This window comes from Hemiscyllium ocellatum, chromosome 17, assembly GCF_020745735.1.
Source record: "Hemiscyllium ocellatum isolate sHemOce1 chromosome 17, sHemOce1.pat.X.cur, whole genome shotgun sequence".
Classification (NCBI taxonomy): Eukaryota; Metazoa; Chordata; class Chondrichthyes; order Orectolobiformes; family Hemiscylliidae; genus Hemiscyllium; species Hemiscyllium ocellatum.
The window spans coordinates 4,634,977-4,658,326 of record NC_083417.1 but is presented as its reverse complement, the minus strand read 5'-3'; the positions used below and the strand labels follow the sequence as shown (position 1 = coordinate 4,658,326).

At 41.7% G+C, this 23,350-nt stretch overlaps 1 protein-coding gene across 1 annotated transcript in view; it reads right to left on the bottom strand.

The window, feature by feature from the left end:
* Positions 1 to 23,350, bottom strand: part of terb1 (telomere repeat binding bouquet formation protein 1) — a 164,806-nt gene that overhangs the window by 102,819 nt on the left and 38,637 nt on the right. Inside the window, exons 8-10 of the mRNA XM_060838318.1 lie at positions 17,971 to 18,123; positions 11,303 to 11,434; positions 3,520 to 3,645 (exon numbers count right to left, since the gene is read on the bottom strand). Coding sequence (XP_060694301.1) covers positions 3,520 to 3,645; positions 11,303 to 11,434; positions 17,971 to 18,123 — 411 coding nt within the window. The remainder of the gene's footprint in view (positions 1 to 3,519; positions 3,646 to 11,302; positions 11,435 to 17,970; positions 18,124 to 23,350) is intronic.

Below are 23,350 nucleotides of genomic sequence, written 5' to 3'. Positions count from 1 at the left end.
AAAAGGCTGTTGTATAAGTTAAAGGTGCATGGCATCACAGCTAATATATTTGTATGAATAGATTATTGGTTAACTAATAGAAAGCAAAGAATGGGGATAAATGGATGTTTTTCTGGTTGGTAATCAGTGGCTAGTGGTGTGTCTCAGAGATATGTTGGGACTACAATTGTCCACAATTTACATAGATGATTTCAAGTTGGGGACCAAGCATAGTGTGTCAAAGTTCACAGATGACACTAAAATGAGTGGTAGAGCAAAGTGTACAGAGAACACTGAAAGCCTGTAGAGGGATACAGATAGGTTAAGCGAGTGGGCAAGGTTCCAGCAGATGGAGTACAATGTTGGTAAATGTGAGATCATCCAGTTTGGTAGGAAAAACAAAAAAATGGACGATTATTTAAATGTAAGAAATTACAGCATGCTGCTGTGCTGAGGGACCTGAGAGTCCTTGTTCAGGAATCACAAAAAGTTGGTTTGCAGGTGTAGCAGGTAAGTTAGAAGGCAAATGAATATGGTCCTTCATTGCTAGAGGGTAGGAGTTTAAAAGTAGGGAGGTTACACTACAGCTGTATAAGGTGTTAGTGAGGTCACACCTGGAGTACTCTATACAGTTTTGATCTCTTTTCTTAAGAAAAGGATATACTGGTACTGGATGGGGACCAGAGGAGGTTCACTAGGTTGATTCTGGATTAGAGGTTACCTTATGAGGAGAAATTGAGTAGACTGATATTGGAACTTAGAAGAATGAGAGGAGGTCTGATAGAAATTTATAAAATATTGAAGCGAATAGGATAGGATAGAAGCAGGGAGGTTTTTCCTGTGGTGGGTGAAATAGAACTAGGGGGTATAGCATCAAATAAAGGGTATCAGATTTAGGACTGAGTTGAGGAGGAACTTCTTCACCCGAAACGTTGTGAATCTGTGGAATTCTCTGCACAGTGAAGCAGTTGAGGTTACTTCGTTGAATTCTTTTAAGGCAAAGATGGATAGATTTTGAGCAGTAAAGGAATAAGGGCTATGGTGAGCGGGTGGGTAACTGGAGCTGAATCCACAAACAATTCAGCCATGATCTTATTGAATGTGGAGCAGGCTCAAAAGGCAAAATGGCCTACTCCCGCTCCTATTTCTTATGTTCTTATGATATCTCTGTCAATAAATATGCCATCTGTGTGGGCATTCATATACTGTAGCAATAAATTTGATGCATTTAATCCCCCGTATATTTTGCATTAGCTTCGCTTGCTTTTTCCAGAGGTGCTGGAGGACTACTTACATTGGTATTTTACAACATGACAGTGGGAGAAGGGTGAAAAACAAAAGAAAACTACTCCTCTGGATAGCACAGTTTCTCATCTTAGTCTTATCAGACAATGACCACCATTGGCATCAGAATCACTGAATTTCCCATAAGTCATGTTATTGTCTACAAATTCCTACACAGCTAATTTCTTCTCTCAGCTACACTGTTAGGGAAAGCATCCAGTGAAGTGCTTTTCCCCACAGTGCTAAGGGGATAAGTGAATCATCTGCGTTGCTCTAGTTTACATCATCAGGAAGATGAACGACAACAGATGCCTATCTTAATCTCTTTCCTCTTACTCTCTGGCAAATGGTGCAACACATTTGAAGACTTAAAGGGAAGATGAAATTATAAGCGAACAAGTGAAAATTACACTCAGTAAAATGCATACTTCTGCCACGCTGACTCACCAAAGATTCTTAGTCAGCACCTTCCAAACTCACACCAACTTCCATTAAGAAGGAAGGGCAGCAGGTACATAGAAACACCAGCCTCTGCAAGCTCCTTCAAGTTCCTGCAAGTTCCCCTCCAAGGCACTCACTATCCTGAATTGGAAATATATCACCATACTTCACCAAAATTCTGGAATTCCCTCCCGAAGAGCATTGTGAGTCAACCTGCACATTTGGACTGCAGTGATCAGGAAGGCATCTCACCACCACCTTCTCATGTGTAACTAGGGAAGGACAATAAATGCTTGCCAGCCAGTTACATCCACTTCCCACAAGTGAATAAAAATAACTAAATATTATTACAGTTGCGCAGCTCTTACTTGAGAATTTTCGCTTCGAGTTGATGCTCAATTCAGCTTAAATACGTATATTTTCTATCTCACTGACTTCAGAGCAATCTATGCCCAATAAACTACTATGATATCTGCCAATAAATATGCCATCTGGTTCATATTTTGATACCTGGGACAAATTTCACAAACAATCAACAACATTCTAAATAAAGCAATATATAACATTCTTCAAAAAAATGTCAATTTGCCACATTTCCGAGTAAGAAGAGGTAACAACTGATTGGCAACAAAATAAGGCATGCTCTTGAAATGCAAAGCGCATTACAATGGATTAAGCAAAATAATATGCCTGACTAATACTTGCATCTTTTGGTGGAAAGTTCAGAGATTTATTTGTTATTGGATAAGTTGACTTCAAAAGCGTTTTTGGCAATAGGAAATTTAAAGTAAGTCAATTCTCAAAACCAGACTCTCTATTCTGAGCCAGAGAGATTCACAATTATAAAGAAAGATTGACAAGTCAGCCCAGTTCTAAGACTGGGTCCATATTGTGACATCCTATCAATGGAGGGTAAAATTCTTCTCATTTAGCTCCAGTTAATCCTGAAAACTAATTTCCAAATAGGAAGAGCAGCTTTAGTGTCACGGCAAATCTTGCTGGTGGTAACCAAGCTTCTTAGTTTTAGTACAAACTCCTCCACCTCTAAACTTCAGCCAAGTTCTCATCAGTAAATGGATGCTTTTCTATGTGGAGGGAATGGGTACACAATGCTAGGCAACTCTCTCCAGTGTGTGCACTTCTCCCATTTGAGTTTGAAGCTGTTTTTGGCACTCCCTGCTTTAGGAAGGATGTTGTGAAACATGAAAGGGTTCAGAAAAGATTTAAAAGGATGTTGCCAGAGTTGGAGGGTTTGAGCTATAGGGAGAGGCTGAATATTCCCAGAAATACATCCAGGGAAGTTATTTGGATGGAGCTGAGAAATAAGAAAGGGATGATCACCTTATTGGGATTGTATTATTGACCCCCTATTAGTCGTCGTTTAACTTGTGTTTAGGGGATAACGATCTCTTGAGAAAGAGTGTGAAGACAGTATTAGAAACAGCCATTTTGTTTTATAGCTGCTTGCTAGTGCTTTTCAAAATTTTTGCTAGTCAGTGTTTAATTAACCGTCTCTCCTGATAGCAGCAAGCTATTTGTGAGTAAGAGATACTCACCACTTCATAGTCATTGGTGCTAGGACTGTGAGGAGGGCCTCTGAAACACTTTGGGAGAACTTAAAACCCAAATGTTGGCAATCTCTTTACCACCTCAAGTATTTGCTGAAATTGTTCCCTAAGAGCTAGCCACTTATTATACAATTATATTATTAATTATATCACACACCAGTGAAAGATCATTTGTGATCATATGTGCAAATCTCAATAAAACCTTTAGTAAAGGCTAAATACAACATGAATCTTTTTGAGTACTTACTTATTAACTGGCAACTCTGTAGAACAAAGGTAGCTGCTTTCCTTTGCTCCTCATCCTGAGATTCAGCTACTATTTGAATCATAAGTGGAAGCCCATTGCTTTGCAGTAGCTGATACTGATGTGCTTCTAAAAACAAATATTTTGGTTTTACTCCTTACATTTACTAACTAATGACAGATACAAATTCCCAAAATGTAAATGTCAAATTGCTTTATAGAAAATGTGATAAAGGCAGGTGTTGGAACTCTTAAGAAAATGCAGAGAATGCTGAAGAAACTCAGAAGGTCTGGCAACATCTGAGAGAGAGAGATACAGAATAGACGCTTTGAGTCTGATATGACTCTTTTTCACAACTGACTGTTTAAAGTGATGCTGCCAGACCTGCTGAGTTTCTTCAGCATTCTGTATTTGTTACAGAAAATGGCATTTCTCAATTACAGAATAAACGAAGATTTGTAAATGTTGGAAATCTGAACAAATTACCCAAAAAAAGTTGTTGCAAACATCAGTTCATGATTCGTATGTTTCAAACTATGAGTTTTAATTTTAGGAATTTAAGTTCTAACTGTGAAAAAAGTGAAACATCTGATTTCAAAACTGTAATTCAAACAAGTTTGGAGTTAACTGCAGGCAAACATTAGAGGAAAATTAATACCTCAACATGACATCTTATAACTCAATGAAATCTAATTAAATAACTTCACTTTCATCACTTCATGTTTGTTTTGCCTGAAGGCAAGTCTTTGGCTATTAATGCTCTATTATGAGTTTTTTTTGTCCGTGCTGGCTGGTCATTGCTTTTCACTGTCGGAAGCAGGGCAAGGACGCAGACCCCAAAATTACTCAGCTCAAACAGGATAAATAAATTATCAAATTAAAATACTTTTCTACACATTTTTAAGTGATGTTTACATGGGAGTCCTTTTTTCATACAAATAATCTATAAGCTCCCAGTAACACCATTTAATTATTGATCATAAAAAGCACTTCTTGGTAACTGAAATTCATCAATTTCCAAGGGAACATGACACATAATACAAATTTCTTAATTGTTACTGCATATGTTCTGTATAATGTATTCACTACCAAATGAAATCTCAAGTCCATAATTACTTACAAGCTTTTAGCAATACTGATAATAGTTTTTGAAATGATGTTGTATCATTGATAAACAAGAAAATTTTTTAACACAGTCAAAATCTATCCAGTTGCACATTGATACAACTATTTGCCTGTCATTTTAACAGAATTATAACCTATCTATTTTAAAGTGGCTAACACTAATGTTAAGATTGCAAAACCAAAATACTGTGGATCCTGGAAATCTGAAAAAAGAACAGTGTTGGAAATACACAGCAGGTCAGGCAGCATCTGGGTTCTACAGTATTGAATGTTTACAGGCCTGAATGCTGTTTCTCTCATTACAGATACAGGAACAATAGTTTGTTCCTATTTATGTTGCACAAGAGTTCAGCACTGCATTTTACAGGGGAACTGACTAGATTAGATTACTTACAGTGTGGAAACAGGCCCTTCGGCCCAACAAGTCCACACCGACCCGCCGAAGCGCAACCCACCCAGACCCCTACATTTACCCCATTACCTAACACTACGGGCAATTTAGCATGGCCAATTCACCTGACCCGCACATCTTTGTGATGGGGGGAGGAAACTGGAGCACCCGGAGGAAACCCACGCAGACACGGGGAGAACGTGCAAACTCCACGCAGTCTGTCGCCTGAGTCGGGAATTGAACCCGGGTCTCAGGCGCTGTGAGGCAGCAGTGCTAACCACTGTGCCACCGTGCCACCCACAACCTTTTTCATTTCTCACCCTAACTAAAAGATCAGTCAGAAGCTAGCCAAAGAAAAACATCTGCCGCATTACATCATAGCTGGTGTTAATAAAGGAAAGATGGGTTTCTGCCATTCAGAGCTGCCAGCCAATCCAACTGACTAGACAAATATATATGGGAAGTTTCCTTCTGGTGGAGACCAAAAGTATTCACAATCTAACTTAAAGTCACTGCTCCAGTCTAGTAATAAGAAAGATATGGGATGTACAGTGGTTTATAGCACAATTAATTTTGATGATGGAAATTCCAACCAAATCTTCAACCATGGTTGCTCATGAATATTTGGATGAAGTACTGGAAGTACACCAGTACTTGAGAAATGCGGCACCAGGAGGATCAGTATCTTAAAGACCAGGAAAGGAAGTGAGGGCAAACAGCAAGATTTTTCTGAGGCTGAACTTTCTGTATATTTGTAGCTTTTTAACAAAAATACTATGCCATACACATTGCCAGAGATGAAGAGCTGGTTCTTGCAAGCTTTAGCTAACTGCAAGCTAGTCGAGGTGACTTTGCCACCACATCTAGGCAGTCAAGTCTGAGATTGCCACCTGTGGTCTCAACAAGGCAAAAGAACAGCCAAGTGCCGACAGAAGACAAAGACCTATTCTACGTTGCCAGGGTAAGTGTTCTCTGCTATCTCACTCCACTCCATCTTTGCCATTGCACCCACCTCAGATCAAAGCTCATGCTGGTAGGACTGATAAATTAAACTGCATTTATTTCAATGCAAGGGACCTAACAGGGGAGGCAGATGAACTCAGGGCATGGTTAGGAACATGGGACTGGGATATCATAGCAATGACAGAAACATGGCTCAGGGATGGACAGGACTGGCAGCTTAATGTTCCAGGATACAAATGCTACAGGAAGGATAGAAAGGGAGGCAAAAGAGGAAGGGGAGTGATGTTTTTGATGAGGGATAGCATTACAGTTGTACTGAGGGAGAATATTCCTGGAAATACATCCAGGGAAGTTATTTGGGTGGAACTGAGAAATAAGAAAGGGATGATCACCTTACTGGGATTGTATTATAGACCCCCCAATAGTCAGCAAGAAATTGAGACACAAATTTCTAAGGAGATCTTAGCTATCTGTAAGAATAATAGGGTGGTTATGGTAGGGGATTTTAACTTTCCAAACATAGACTGGGACTGCCATAGTGTTAAGGGTTTAGATGGAGAGGAATTTGTTAAGTGTGGACAAGAAAAGTTTCCGATTCAGTATGTGGATGTACCTACTAGAGGAGGTGCAAAACTTGACCTACTCTTGGGAAATAAGGCAGGGCAGGTGACTGAGGTGTCAGTGAGGGAGCACTTTGGGACCAGTGACCATAATTCTATTAGTTTTAAAATAGTGATGGAAAAGGATAGAACAGATCTAAAAGTTGAAGTTCTAATTTAGTGGAAGGCTAGTTTTGATGGTATCAGGCAAGAACTTTCAAAAGCTGATTGGGGACAGATGTTCGCAGGTAAAGAGATGGCTGGAAAATGGGAAGCTTTCAGAAATGAGATAACGAGAGCCCAGCGACAGTATAGTCCAGTTAGGGTGAAAGGAAAGAAATGCTGGATGACTGGAGAAATTGAGGGTTTGGTTCAGAAAAGGAAGGAAGCATATCTCAGGTATAGAGAGGATAGATACAGCATTACAGCTGTACTGAGGGAGGATATTCCCGGAAATACATCCAGGGGAGTTATTTGGGTGGAACTGAGAAATAAGAAAGGAATGATCACCTTATTGGGATTGTATTATAGGCTCCCTAATTGTCAGATGGAAATTGAGAAACAAACTTGTAAGGAGATCTCAGCTATCTGTAAGAATAATAGGGTGGTTATGGTAGGGGATTTTAACTTTCCAAACATAGACTGGGACTGCCAAAGTGTTAAGAGTTTAGATACTGCATGTACGGAATGAGCTGCCAGAGGAAGTGGTGGAGGCTAGTACAATTGCAACATTTCAAAAGCATCTGGATGGGTATCTGAATAGGAAGGGATTGAAGGGATATGGGCCGGGTGCTGACAGGTGGGCCTAGATTGGGTTGGGATATCTGGTCGGCATGGACAAGTTGGACCAAAGGGTCTATTTCCACGCTGTACATCTCTATGACTTTACCCAATCTTACTACAATCTTTAACATCTTCCCTCATTTGACCTCAAACTCCCAATCTTTCACATCACTTACCCTGCATGGCCTCAGCAGTCTGAATAAATCACCGCCTTTCTTCTACCTGCACCAGTCATTCGTCATTTCAACCTATCCTATGCCTCTTAATTTCTCTGGTCCAGGAGTTGGCTCATATTGGTCAGCAAGTGTCCAGTCAGCGGGAAGGCTGCCTCAGCAGACAGAGAATCCTGGCTCTGGCAGTAGAAGACTGGTATCGCTCTTGCAGGAATACCAAGACATCCATCACCAGCCAACAGGTTAACTACCATTCCTCAATCTACCCCAACTCTCATTATAACACCACTGGCTGTGTAACCACTTATAAGCACTGGCTGCGACATCTTCTCTCTCTTTGTTCTGCAAGTGGTAGCAGGATGTCCATGAAGAAACAATTGGCTCTAACAGATGCCAATTCTTCAAGGATAAGAGTACAGAGGCCTTGGAGAAAGCATCAGCAAGGTTGCCTCTTGAACCTTCAAAAAGCTCAGATATTACCATTACTGTAACAATGTTAGCCTTAGAAATCTGGAGACCACAATCTGGTGACCAAGTGACATCAACAGGTTTGCAGCTGGCCTACAAAGACTGTTGGAACTCATAGACTGTTACAGAGCTAGCACATACTCAGTCCAGTGCAGAGAGATGATGTGATGCCAGAAGACCCCCAGTGGGAGGTAGAACTACACAAAGTTCCCTCAAAGATTTCTTCTCAGGACACTCCCGAGGAAGCTCTGCTGTCCATCTCCACCCTCCTTGAGATTGCACTCTCTATGTAATCTCACATTTGTAAAAATTATATTGTTTTGGAACTACATCTGTTTGATTGACTCTAACGTGTGGGCTGTGCCAGCATAATGTCTAACATCATGTCCAGATAGGATTATACCATATGGAAGAAATATACAAGGCAATATATCCTGTTGATATAATTGCTCCTAGTCCTAAAATGCGCCTACTTATTCCTTGGCCTTTAGGTCAAAAGTGCTGGTGTGAAGAAAGTTAAGTCTGAGACAGGAAGGTATGCTTCATACGGATCTCCATTCTGTTCAGGACATGGGTTTGTATGTAATTTTGTTTAGCTTTAAAGGCTACACATTGCTGCATTCTGCAACCCCTTCTTTCACTTGTTGTAAATACTTCATTATTTTATTTTCTGCATTTTTGATTGTGGACTAAAATGGAAATAGAACTATTTTAAAATCATATAGTGTGGAAGGAATTGCTCCACTTTTAAAAATAAATTTCTGAAACTCATCATTTATAGTCAAGCAGTGAGGGAGGCTGTAGACAGCATGGCACTAGGGTGTGTGCACTGAATGACTTTTGGCAGGCAACAAGTAGTTGATTGGTTTGTGCAATGGTGACCTGTCATGGAAGCAAAGATTCATCCTGATGACAACTCTCTGATTCTTGGGGAGCTGAACAGCTTGTGGGTGTGAATAATATAAGAAGCCTTTGGATTGATGGAAGAGCAAACGGTACGTCTCTTTCTCTCTGCAGCAAAGGGAGCTGAAGTGAGAAAAAAGCCAGTTATTTTCTCCCCAACAGCTGGTGTAGGCTGTTGCTTTTAACTGGTAAGTAAGAAACACGTGTAGTTTGTGTTCCAAATGCATTGTGCCTTCTATGAAGAAGCGAAAAGAACTTGGAGTGAAGAAAACAAAATTCCTGCTAAGCAAAAGGAATATTCCAACAGATCCTGCCATCCATTAAACCAATATCTTCTATTTGTCTGAGTCTGTCAGGATGTGTATGTGGGGATTTAAAAAAGGGAATTTGAGTTTTAACTAGTAGAGGCTTATAAGTTGATTGTTCATAGCTGTTTACGTCTGATTAGAGTTTACATATTTCAGATAAATAGTAGTTCTTGGCATCATAGTAGCCCACAAACTCACCAACACACTAAAACAGCAGCTAATGAACCTGAAAGACCCTGTATAGACAACAAGCAAAACTAATGTAATTTACAAAATACTGTTCAAGGACTGTAACAAACACTACATTGGACAAACAGGCAGAAAACTAGCCACCAGGATACATGAATACCAACTAGCCACAAAACGACATGACCCTCTCTCACTGGTATCCTCACATATGGATGAGGAAGGACATCACTTCGACTGGGACAACACATCCATCTTAGGACAAACCAAACACAGACACACACGAGAATTTCTAGAAGCATGGCATTCCAACCGGAACTCTATCAACAAACATATTGAGTTCGACCCCATATACCACGTGCTGAGAAAAAGAACAGGAAATGACAACATCACAGGAAATGACACCCCCACAGGAAATGACATCACCAACTCAAAGAAATCCAAACATATGAATAGAAAGCAGGAATTATGTACACTGTTTCGCCTGAGGCTCACTGAAGATGTTACCTAGTAGGGTGATGAAACGTCTGAAAATGAACCTCAGCAAAACCTACATCCAAAACCTTAACCTGACCTACAAATCTTCTCAAGACTCACTGTTTTAACTGGCAACTCATCACTACCTAGCGAGAAAACTTGTCACTCAGGAAGTGCATAAAAGACGTAGGGCATTATTCCTGACGTTAAGACGGTCATAGAGATGTATAGTATGGAAACAGACCTTTCAGTCCAACTCATCCATGCCGACCAGATATCCTAACCTAATCTAGTACCATTTGCCAGCATTTGGCCCATATCCCTCTAAACCCTTCCAATTCATATACCCATTCAGATGCCTTTTAAATGCTGTAATTGTACCAGCCTCCATCACTTCCTCTGGCAGCTCATTCCGTACATGCACCATCCTCTGCGTGAAAAGGTTGCCCCTTAGGTACCTTTTGTATCTTTCCTCATTCACCCTAAACCTATGCCCTCTAGTTCTGGACTCCCCACACCAGGGAAAAGACCTTGTCAATTCACCCTATCATGCCACTCATGATTTTATAGATCTCTGTAAGGTCACCCCTCAGCCTCCGACGCTTCAGAACATCTTGCCCGATTCTGCCACAAAACTCAGGAGAGCCCACATGGCTCAGATTCCTTTGAGATTCTGCTCTAAGTATTTTGCACTCTCTAATAATTGCAGTAAAACTGAATAAATTCAATTAACAGCTGCTTAGTAACAATGACACTGAATGAAGATGGTGAAATTGAACTGACAGCGACATTTGCAGCAAACGCATTCATATAAATTGATGTTAATATTTTATTGTTTGGAGACAACTGGAGACAACAGCAGCTGAGGCAGATTCTAGGATTGATTTCAAATTTCTAGACTAATTCCCTAGTAACTGACTTTGGTGTACCTTTTTGAGATAATGCTCCTGGCCCTGAATGCTGTCCAGTGACCATTGCTGAAGAATGCATGCCTGTGGATATCAGAAGAAAGCTAATGGATTGAGCTCATTTGTGAAGCTACTCATGGTCTAACAGAATGCTAACAGAGTCACTTCAAAAATGGCCTCTTGAGTGAAACCCAGAGGTTTTCCATGGTCCAGGAGCTATACTCTAGATAAAGTTAGTTATTTTTGGAGAATTGAAAGTAAAATAAAAAATGAAAACTTGTGGCAGAAAATATTTATTTCTTCAAGACTTACAAACTCCTGATCTTTGAAATACTCAATTACTTGCAGATCTTCATTTCATATCTTATGTCAAGCATGGTGAACTCTCAGCTTTTAGCTCCATTGTACCCATAGCTTTGCTGCTAATTTGCAGCAGTGCTCTCACTTGATTTAAGAGGTATAAAGATACAAATACTTTGCTAGCACAATCTCTATCACTTACCACATCCATCAGTACAGTGCCCAATAGCAAGAATAATGCCCAATTTACTGTTTATGTCAAGATCATTCTGTAACAACAGTGCTACAAGCTTGGGTACGATAAAATATTCCAATAAGCGGGAAACCACAGGAGCTGTCAAAAAATAAGCATGTCAGATGTCATATTTTTCCTTTAAAATACTTTTCCTTTTCAAATTAAAAATAAGGCCACATCCTTGTACTCTAGTCTTAGATTTAAAAGGCCATAAATCTACGAGTCTTTTAGATTTTTTTAACATCGTGCTGCTTTTGTGAAGTTCCAAAATTTCTAGCTTCTTACCATTAATGAATTATCCTGTTCTATCTGTTTTAGGACCAAAGTGGAGGAATTTATACTAAAATTAACCTTCTGCCATTATGTCCATTCATTTAATTTATATTAACTTTTTTAATTGTTGTGTTACATCTAAACTACTTGGAGTTCTATCTACCTTTGTGTCACTGGCAAACTTAGATTTGTGGACTTCTACCCAACCATCTAAGTTATTAATAAATAAAGTGAATAGTTGAGTCCTCAAAACAGATTTTTATGGGACACGACTAGCTACATTCTGTCAATAAGTGAGCCTGCCCTTTAACCGACATTCTCTCTAATGACAGTTAGCCAATTTACTAATCAGGGCAATAATATTCCTTCACGTTTTTCAGGCATTTATGTGGAGGCATTAACAGTAGTCATCTAAGTAAAAAATAAAAGCAAATTTCTGCGGATGCTGGAATCTGAAGTCAAAAGAGAAAATGCTGGAAAATCTCAGCAGGTCTGGCAGCATCTGTAAGGAGAGAAAAGAGCTGATGTTTTGAGTCTAGTTGACCCTTTGTCAAAGCTTTGACAAAGGATCAGTTAGACTCGAAATGTCAGCTCTTTTCTCTCCTTACAGATGCTGCCAGACCTGCTGAGATTTTCCAACAGTAGTGATCTTGTCACCTAGACACCTAGGTTAATATAATGGTTACATGGCAGATGGTGAAATATGAATTTATTTAATCTGGAATTAAAAGCTAGTCTAATGGTAGCAACTAGACAATTGTCAATCATTGTAAAATGTCACTTGGTTCACTTACTTAGTTTAGAAAGAAAAGTCTGACATCCTCACCTGGGCTGGACTACATGTGACTCCAGGCCCATAGTAAAGTTGTTTGTTGTTAAATCTCCTTCAAAATAACCTAGCAAGCCACTCTGCGAATTTAAATCCTATAAAGTCTGGTAAAAGGAAGCTACAAAGATCACATGGCATCAACCAACTCATCAACAGTGACAATCTTTCACACAGATCTATCAAATCTGCAAAGTCCTCCTTACTGGGGTAATTGAGCCAAAATTAGGATAGGTGTCATAATTTCATAGTAATAGAAGCAGGAGTCCGCCATTTGGCCCATCCAGTCTTCTCTGCCATTCATCAAGATCATGCTTGATCTACCCATTGTCTCAGCTCCTCCTACCTGCATTATCCCCATAACCCTTAATTCGAGGAGAAAGTGAGGTCAGCAGATGCTGGAGATCAGAGCTGAAAATGTATTGCTGGAAAAGCGCAGCAGGTCAGGCAACATCCAAAGAACAGGAAATTCGACGTTTCGGGCATAAGCCTTCCTGAAGAAGGGCTTATGCCCGAAACGTCGAATTTCCTGTTCCTTGGCTGCTGCCTGACCTGCTGTGCTTTTCCAGCAACACATAGCCCTTAATTCCCCTACCGTGCAAAAACCCATCCAACTGTGTCCTACAGACTAGTCAGAAAACAGCTTGGCAGAGTCATACTCATAGAATCATATTATGCAGACCGTGTCCTAGAGACTCATTGTCATCATCGCTGGCTATGCCCTGTCCAATCAACAGATTCTTCTTCAGGCAGTCAAGGCATTGTGGATGCGACATCTGCAATGGCTAACTCAGACTCCAAGGTTTCTTCAACACTAGATGGAGGGGGAGAACCTAGATGAGTACGCCACCGTCGTTGCAGACTTCATTTGCAAGTTCATACAGGACTGTATGCCAAAGAAGGGAATCCGTGTGTTCCCGAACTGGAAACCTTGGATGAAGTACAAAATCCACTCCCTACTGAGGATCAGGCATATGACATTCAGGTCGGATGACCCAAACCTTCACTGGATATCCAGATATGACCTCCGCAAAGCCATTAGAGATGCCAAGAAGCAGTACTGGACCAAGTTAGAAGCCCAAACTAAACACATCGACAACTGCTGCCTGTGGCAAGACATACACAACATAACGGGATACAAAATGAAGCAGAATAAAATAGTGGACAAAAACACATCCCTCCCTGATAGACTCCATATTTTCTATGCTTGGTTCAAACAGAATGCCAGGGGTGTGGGATCACCTGCCCCGACAGACCCAGACTACCGTTCCCTCTGTCACCGCTGCAGACATTCTGGCCGTGCACTCAGATTCTGTGCAGACTTGCTGGTGGAAGTATTCACACATCTTCAACTGCTCCTTGCTACAATGTGAAGTTCATACCTGCTTCAAGAAGACCACCATCATTCCAGCATCAAAGAAAACACAAACAACATGCCTCACCGACTACCGCCCAATGGCTCTGACCTCCATAATCTTGAAATGTTTTGACAAGTTAGCCATGGCCTACATCAACTCTAGCCTCACAACCTGCCTCGATCCCCTGCAATTTGCCTACCCATGAAACAGATCCTCAGCAGAATCCACATCCCAAGTCCTGTAATCATTCCTGGAACATCTGAATAACAAGGATACCTATGGCAGGCTCCTACTCATCGACTACAGTTCTGCCTTCAATACCACAATCCCTACCAGACTAATCTCAAAACTCTAAGACCTAGGTCTCAGCTCCGCCCTCTGCAACTGGATCTTCAGCTTCCTGACCCACAAACTGCAATCACTGAAGATAGACAACAGCTTATCCTCCATGATGATCCTCAACACTGGGCGCTCGGCAAGAATGTGTAGTCAGCTTCCTACTACACTCCCTGTAAACCGATGATTGTGGAGCCAAATTTCATACAAATTTCATACAAATGTCAAGACAAGTTTGCTGATAACACGACCATCATAGGCCAGGTATCAAACAATGCTGAGTCAGAATACAGGAAGGAAATTCAGTGCTTGGTTTCGTGGTGTAATGATAACAATCTCTCTCCCAATGTCAGCAAAACAAAAGAACTGATCATTGACTTCAGTCCCCATCTACATCAACGAAGCTGAGGTGGAGACGGTCGAGAGCGGCAAGTTCCCAGGAATGACGATAATCAACAATGTGTGCTGGACCTCCCGCATAGGTGTGACAATCAAGAAGGTACAACAATATCTCTTCTTCCTAGGAGGCTTAGGAAACTCGGCATGTCCATAAGGACCCTGACCAACTTTCACAATGCATCAAAGAAAGCATTCTATCTGGGTGCGTAACAGCTTGGTACGGCAACCGCTCTGCCCAAGATTGTAAGAAACTACAGAAAGTTGTATGCACAGTCCAGACCATCACAAAAACCAAACTCCCATCCATGCACTCCATTTTTCATGTCTTATATCTGCGAAAGGCTGCCAACATCATCATAAATCCCTCTGACCCGATTATATGGTCTTCCAATCTCTTTCATTGGGCAGAAGATACTGAAGCTTGAACATATACACCAGCAGGTTCAAGAATAGCTTCTTCCCTAATGTTATCAGACTGTTGAACAGACCTCTCTAATTTCAAATCTAATGTTGACCTTGCTTTTGTGCACCTCCTGTGCAGTCATAACCTTGTATGTCTCGCTCTTCCAAACACCCGAAGATCTGTATGTTCTTGTTTGCTGTGATCTGTCTGTATTGCAAGCAAAACAAAACTTTTCACTGCACAATACATATGACAACTGTAAATCAAATCAAAAAACCCACAGGTTCTGATAGTAGACTGTTGTGAGAGGCTGGTTATGCTTTTCTCCTCTCCCGTTTGTAAATTTGCAGATTTCATGAGGTCCACATGCTTGTCCAGGGTCACCTCACCTACCTGCACTTTGTACGTCATTGTACCTGACCTTGTGTTGATCATGCCTCTCACATATGTAGGACAATTTCTGTGATTTTGGCACCAAACTTCGCACCTTACGTCCTCTCTCGCTTAGAGTGGTCTTGTGTCCAGCACTAACATTCCTGATGCCTTTTCACTCTCCTCTCAGTGTCCAGGGAGATCAGGTTTAACCTGGTGCAGAGTCTTCTCCCCATGAGCAACTCTATTGCAGCGGTCCCTATAGTTGTGTGAGGGGTGGTCCTCTCATCAAACAGGAATGGGGATAGTTCGGAATTGGTGAAGCAGTAGGCTGGTCTTTAAGCCTGTGTTCAAAATTTAGACTGTTCTTTCCACCAGATCATTAGATGATGGATGGTATGGAGCTATTCTTATATGCTGAAAATGTATTGCTGGAAAAGCGCAGCAGGTCAGGCAGCATCCAAGGAACAGGAGATTCGATGTTTCGGGCATAAGCCCTTCTTCAGGAAATCCTCTAGTCCTCTAATCAGCACTATGCACCAGATATATTAATGACATTTTCTTCCTTTGGACCCACAGCGAGGAGTCACTGAAACAACTACACAGTGATACCAATGAGTTTCATCCCACCATCAAACTCACCATGGACTACTCTCTACTATCTATCTCATTCTTGGACACATGCATCTCCATCAAGGATGGACACCCTACCACCTCACTCTACCGCAAATTCGCGGATAACCTCACGATGCTACACTTCTCTAGCTTCCATCCGAAACATATTAAAATAGCCATCCCCTACGGATACATAGAATCTGTTCAGATGAGAAGGAACATGTTGGACACCTGAAAGTACTCAAGGATGCCCTCATAAGAACAGACTACGATGCTCAACTCATCGACCTCCAGTTCCAACCTGCCACAGTGAGAAACCAGAATGACCTCCTCAGGAGACAGACATGGGCTGCAACCGATAGGGTACTGTTCATTGTCCAGTACTTCCTGGGAGCCGAAAAGCTATGCCATGTTCTTCGCAGCCTGCAACATATTATTGATGAGGATGAGCGCTTTGCTAAGACCTTCCCAGCATCTCTACTTCTTGTCTTTAAACAATTAGCAAACCTCAAACAGACCATTGTTCACAGCAAACTGTCAGAGGAAGTGGTGGAGGCTGGTATAATTGCAACATTTAAGAGGCATTTGGATGGGTATATGAATAGGAAGGGTTTGGAGGGATATGGGCCGGGTGCTGGCAGGTGGGACTAGATATCTGGTCAGCATGAACGGGTGGACTGAAGGGTCTGTTTCCATGCTGTACATCTCTATGACTTTATGACAACATTGACCACAACACCATACAGCCCTGCCACGACAGCCGCTGCAAGACATGTCAGAGTGTCAACACTGATACAATCACTACATGTGAGGACACCTCCAACAAAGTACATGGCAAGTACACATGTGATTCAGCCAACATTGTCTAACTCAAACGCTGCAGGCAAGGTTGCCCTGAGGCATGGTACATTGGCGAGACCGAGCAGACGCTACGACAACAATGAATTGCCAGCCTGGATCATGAAGAAAATGTTAATTGTTTAGTCAAGGCTTGGCTTTGTTTTGGGGTTTTGCTGTGGGCTGACCTAGAGTATCTCTGTTCAGGAGTGAGGCTATGCAGTTGCCTTCACTCAAGCGGTAGCCCCCAAGCTCAGTTAGCCTGGCAAAGGTGCCCACTTCCATTGGCATACACAGTCTCAGAATTACAGGAGGCTTGAGGTTGTAATATTCCTTAACTAAATCCGTCATCTCTGAGAAGGTTGTAGTATCTGGTACCTCAGGAAACTTTAGGCTCTTAATAACTGAAAAACTCACAATCACATGATTTCTAGAAGGACAAGAGCAGCAGGTACATGAGATCAAACACCACCACCTTCATTTCCCCTCCAAGTCACCCACCACCATAACTTGGAAATATATTGTCATTCCTTCGCTGTTCTGGGGCCAAAGTTCTGGAATTCTCTCCCTCGTAGCATTGTGGGTCAACTCAGAGCAGATGGACTGCAGTGGCTCAAGGAGGCAGCTCACTACCATCAAGAGAAACTAGGAATGGCTAATAAATACAGGCCAGAGGTCGACAAAATAATGAGAGGCATGGACAGCATGCATTGTTGGAGTCAATTAATAGAGGACATAGGTTTAAGATAAAGGAGGGAAACAAGAAGGTGAATGCACTGCCAGAGTGGTGGCAGAAGCAGATATAATAGCAATGTTTAAGAAGCATCTTGACAGATACATGAAAAAGCAGGGAATAGCGGGATACAGTAGAGATAAAAGGCTTTTAGTTTAGAAAACATCGAGGGCCAAAGGACCTGTACTGCGCTGTATTTTTCTATGTTTCTATACGGGCATTGGATAGGCATATGGAGGATAGTGGGCTAGTGTAGGTTAGGTGGGCTTGGGTCAGCGCAACATCGAGGGCCAAAGGGCCTGTACTGCGCTGTATTTTCCTATGTTTCTATGTGTCTAAAAGCATCATGTGTTGGCACAGCTTGGCTGAAGGGCTTGTTACCATGCTGTACTGTTCTTTGTGCTTTACAACCATCCCATCCCTACCAATCATCCAACCACGGCCTCTCTCGACTTTAGAAGTTCAAACTACTGATGTACTTACGATTTTCTGAAATGCAGGAATTTAGTGTTTTAACCACAGATATTGCCAGCTCTCTGCTAGAATGATGTCTTATGGATTCATCCACCAACCTCACAAGAATCTGAGCAACAGCATCCAGGCCACCAACTCTGCAAAAGTAGTCCTGTACGTATGCTAAGGAAAAATGAGAGAAACAATAAGCACAGTTACAGATTAGGGATTTTGCGACTGGAGGGGAATTTAGACTCATTAAGATCAGGCGATTAGCGTTTGGGAGAAAATAAATTCTACTTTTCAGAACAAACCTCAACTCAACTAATGAAAATGCCTGATGTGTATTCAACACTATTTATTTCACTCAAGAGAGCTTTCACACGTCAGGTATGTACCATTTAGAATCAATGTAAAGCTCCAAGACACCATCCCATCAAGCTTTTGCAAATAAGTATCAGTATTAGTTACATTCTTTTAGAGGAATCCATGGGATTGCATCAAGACCTTAATATAATGAACTTAGCATATCTTTCTTATCAGCATCTCAGTCATGCCATGCTGTTTGACACTTTATAGCTACTTTCTTTTATGGGATGTGAGCATTGCTGGCAGGGCCAGCAGTTACTGCCACCCTAAAATATCCTAGAGAAGGTGATGGACAACGTCTTGAACCGTTGCAGTAAAACACAATGTAGGTACACTGACAGCTGGGAAGTTCCAGAATTTTGACACAGCAGCAATGAGGAAATGGTGCTCCATTTCCAAGACATGATGACGTGTCTTTCTCTGTGTACCCTTGACCTTGTCCTTCTAGATGGTAGAGGTCATGGGCTTGGAAGATGAAGTTAAAAGAGTGTGGGCGAGTTGCTGCAGTGCACATTGTAGATTGTTCTCTATGGTGCCACTGTAAGTTAGTGATGGAATGATTGAATACTTAACATAGTACCAATCAAGTCAATGTGGCTGCATGAAAGGGAAATTAAGTCTGACTAATTTATTACTTTTCAGAAAGTCTCAACTTGAGTGGATTGAGGGGTACCAGGAGATGTGTTGTATTTTTACTTCAAAAAGGCATTCAACAAGGAACCTCACGAAGGATTGTCCTAAGTGGCCACTATATTGGAAGTAATATATTGATGCGGACAGAGCATTGGCTCATGGGCAGGAAACAGCAAGTGGGGAAAACTGATTCTTTTCCAGGTTGTCAACCCATGACCAGTGGGGTTCCATAGAGATCAGTGCTGGAACTGTAACTATTTACAATGTATGTTAATGACTTGAAGAAACAAAGTGGATGTACTGAAGCCAAATTTGCAGACAACATTAAAAATAGATGGAAAGACAGGCTGTGAGAGGGATAAAGACAATTTACAGACATGTTTGATACATTTAGTAAGTGGGCAAGAAGTTGGCAAATGGAATATAATGTGGGAAAATGCAAAGTTGCTTATTTTGGAAGGGAGAACAAAAGAACAGAATATAATTTAAATGGAAACAAAAACAGCAGAAAGCTATGAGGGATTTGGAAGCACTTGTGCATGAAACACAGAAAGCTAGCACACAGGTGTAGCAGGTAATCAGGAAGCTAATGGAATGTGAGCTGAAAATGTGTTGCTGGAAAAGCGCAGCAGGTCAGGCAGCATCCAAGGAACAGGAAATTCGACGTTTCGGGCATAAGGCTTCATCAGGAATGAGGAAAGTGTGTCCAGCAGGCTAAGATAAAAGGTAGGGAGGAGGGACTTAGGGGAGGGGCGATGGAGATGTGATAGGTGGAAGGAGGTCAAGGTGAGGGTGATAGGCCGGAGTGGGGTGGGGACGGAGAGGTCAGGAAGAAGATTGCAGGTTAGGAAGGCGGTGCTGAGTTCGAGGGAGCCCTAGCCCTAATGGAATGTGAGCATTTATTCCAATGGGGTTGCAGTATAAGTGTAGGGAGGTCTTACTGTAACTGCAACTGCTGGTGTGACCACATCTGGAGTACCATGAACAGTTTTGGTCCCTTTATTTAAGGAGATATTATTTGAGCTGCATGGTGGCTCAGTGGTTAGCACTGCTGCCTCACAGTGCCAGGGACCCGGGTTTGATTCCCACCTCGGGTGACTGTCTGTTTGGTGTTTGCATATTCTCCCTATGTCTGTGTGGGTTTCCTCCCACAATCCAAAGATGTGCAGATCAAGTGAATTGGTCAGGCTAAATTGTCTATAATGTTAGATGCATTAGTCAGAGGTAAATATAGGGTAGGGAAATGGACCTGGGTGGGTTACTCTCCGAAGGGTCAGTGTGGGTTTATTGGGCCAAATGGCCTGTTTCCAAACTGTAGGGAATCTAACCTAAAAAAAATTGGAAGCAGATCAGAGGAGGTTTGCTAGGATAATCCCTAGTATGGAGGGATTATCTTCTGAACAAAGGTTAAACAGGTTGGGACTCTATTCACTGGAGTTTAGAAGAATGAGAGATAATCTCAATGAATCATACATGATTCTTAAGGGGCTTGACAGGGTAAACACTGAGAGAATATTTCCCTTCATGGGAGAGTTTGGGCCAGAGGACATGGTCTCAGAATAAAGGAGTGTCAATTTAAGGCTGAGATGAGGAACAATTTCTTCTCTCAGAAGGTTATGAGTCTTTGGATCTCCTTGCCACAGAAAGCTGTGGATGCTGAATCTTGTAGTATTCTTAAGGCTGAGATAAATAGCTTCTTGATCATTAGGGGAATCAAGGGTTATTCGAAAGGACAATAGAGGAATCATGGGTAATGGGGAAACTGCAGGAAAGCGGGTATCAGAAATGTCAGTGCAGCCGTGATCCTACTGAATAGCAGAGTAGTGTCAAGGGTCCAGACAATCTACCCTGTTCCTATTTTGTACAGCCTTAAGTGAGCTTCTTTATCCTGGATAGTGTTGAGCTTTTTGAGTGCTGTTGGAATTGCGGTTTCCAGGGGAATGCACAGCATTCCATAATATTCCTGAATTCTGATTTTTAGATGGCAAACAGGCTTTGGGAAGTAAAGAGCAGGTGAGTTACTCACTGCAAATTTCCAGTCTCTGACCTACCCTTGTACCCTCAGTACTTCTACACTTCTTGCAATGTCCTGGGATGAGATGATCAGCCAACAACCATAACCATCCTTTTTTGATTAGGGACAGTGAGGTAGCATGTCTTGAGACATGACAAAATCTTGCTCAGTAAGTTTTATTTTTGACGTTCTATTCATAATGCATTGAAGTATACAGATTGGAACTAATGATGTTATGCAACCTTTGATTTTATACACAATGCCTGTTCAGGCCCTCCTTTAAACAAAACTGAAAAGTGAGTTTTGAGAAGATTTGTAGCTCAGGTTGAGATTGTGGATGTAGGGGTTTGCTCGCTGAGCTGAAGGATTTATTTTCAGATGTTTCGTCACCATACTAGGTAACATCTTCAGTGAGCTTCTGGACAAAGCATTGCTGATGATCCCTGTTTTCTATTTATATGTTTGGGTTTCGTTGGATTGGTGATGTCATTTCCTGTGGTGACATCATTTCTTGTGGTGATGTCATTTCCGATTCTTTTTCTCAGGGAGTGGTAAAGCGGGTCCAAGTCAATGTGTTTGTTGATAGAGTTCTGGTTGGAATGCCATGCTTCTAGGAATCCATCCGAGGACAAGCCAAACAGAGACATGCATGAGAATTCCTATAACCATGGCATTCCAACTGGAACTCTATCAGCAAACACATTGACTTGGACCCAATTTAACACCCCCTGAGGAAAAGAATAGGAAATGACATCGCCATAGGAAATGACATCACCAACCCAAAGAAACCCAAACATGTATATATATAGAAAGCAGTAATCATCAGTAATGCTTCGTCCGGAGGCTCACTGAAGATGTTACCTACCATGGTGACGAAACATCTGAAAATGAACCTTCCAGCTCAGCAATCAAACCTACATCTATATCTGTAAAAATGCAGCCTTCAGACACAGCATAACATTCAATTTCTAGTTACCTTTATAAAGTATTGGAGCAAAGCTGACAAGCAGTAGTGACAAGTTTTATACTGTTGTTTCAAGATGGTTCAAACCCACCAGCCACCTTGCCTGTCAGATTCTGGAATTGTAATACTTCTTCTTGGGCAGTCCCTTAGCATCAAGGATGATTTGGTTATATGCTGGTTTGATGAGATGGCTTGTAGGTCTAATGCACAATCTACAGGCTTTGCCTTGAGGATCTTGACATACCAGGTTTCAAATTTCATTTTTATAACTGGAAGGTGCCTGGAAGTGATTTTATTTTTTGAATGGGATGGTTGTTGCAAGCTACCAAAGGCAATTGGCAGAATGGGGCATTGTATCAATGGCTGAAAGGTCCAAAGGCCAAAGGAGGCCAGGCTCTGCAATCAAACATTAGCACTGTCTGTGCATGAGCAGGTAATGGATCCACTCTATCAGCAATTCACAAACTGTTGGTTATGACTTCTAACGGGGATGGGGTTTGGGTGGCACATTGGCACAATGGTTAGCACTGCTGCCTCACAATGTCAGAGACCCGGGTTCAATTCCTGCCTCAGGCGACTGACTGTGTGGAGTTTGCACATTCTCCCCGTGTCTGCGTGGGTTTCCTCCGGGTGCTCCAGTTTCCTCCCACAGTCCAAAGATGTGCAGGTCAGGTGAATTGGCCATGCTAAATTGCTTGTAGTGTTAGGTGCGCTTCGGCGGGTCGGTGTGGACTTGTTGGGCTGAAGGGCCTGTTTCCACACTGTAAGTAATCTAATCACATTCACATCCACCTCCATCTGAGCATCATTGACAACTCTGGAGTGGAAATGACTTCGGCCAGAAGCACTGGTATAGCTCTGGATCAACTGAATCCTAATGCAGCAGATAGTGGAATTTAAAACTTAATTTAAAATTTTAATCTCAGTATTAGCAGCCCAAGAAATCAATATCAATTGTTGTAAAAATCCATCTTGATTACTCATGTCCTTTTGAAAGGGACATTTGCTATCTATATCCAGTTTGGCCTACATATGACTCCAGATCCACAGCCTCCTAACTGCAATCTAAAGTGGTCTAACATGGTACTCTGTTGAATCAAACACTGAATGAAAGTAATTGGAATACTTTGCATTGATCTAGGCACTGGAACCATTATGCACTGCAGTGGTTAAGAACACGGATCACCAGTATTTTCTCAAGGGCAATTAGGAATGGGCAATAAATACTGTCTTAGCCACTAAGACCCACAACCCATAAACAAATAACGATAATTTAATTCCACCAAACAACATAGATGAACAAAGATCTCAAAGTACTTTTTGACTACAGTACACACTTCAAGTAGCAAATACCAAATGAACCAAGGATGTTTGTGGCAGAGGCCAGCACATACTGACTGTGTCCAGAGAGTGCAGAAAACCAAGGGCCA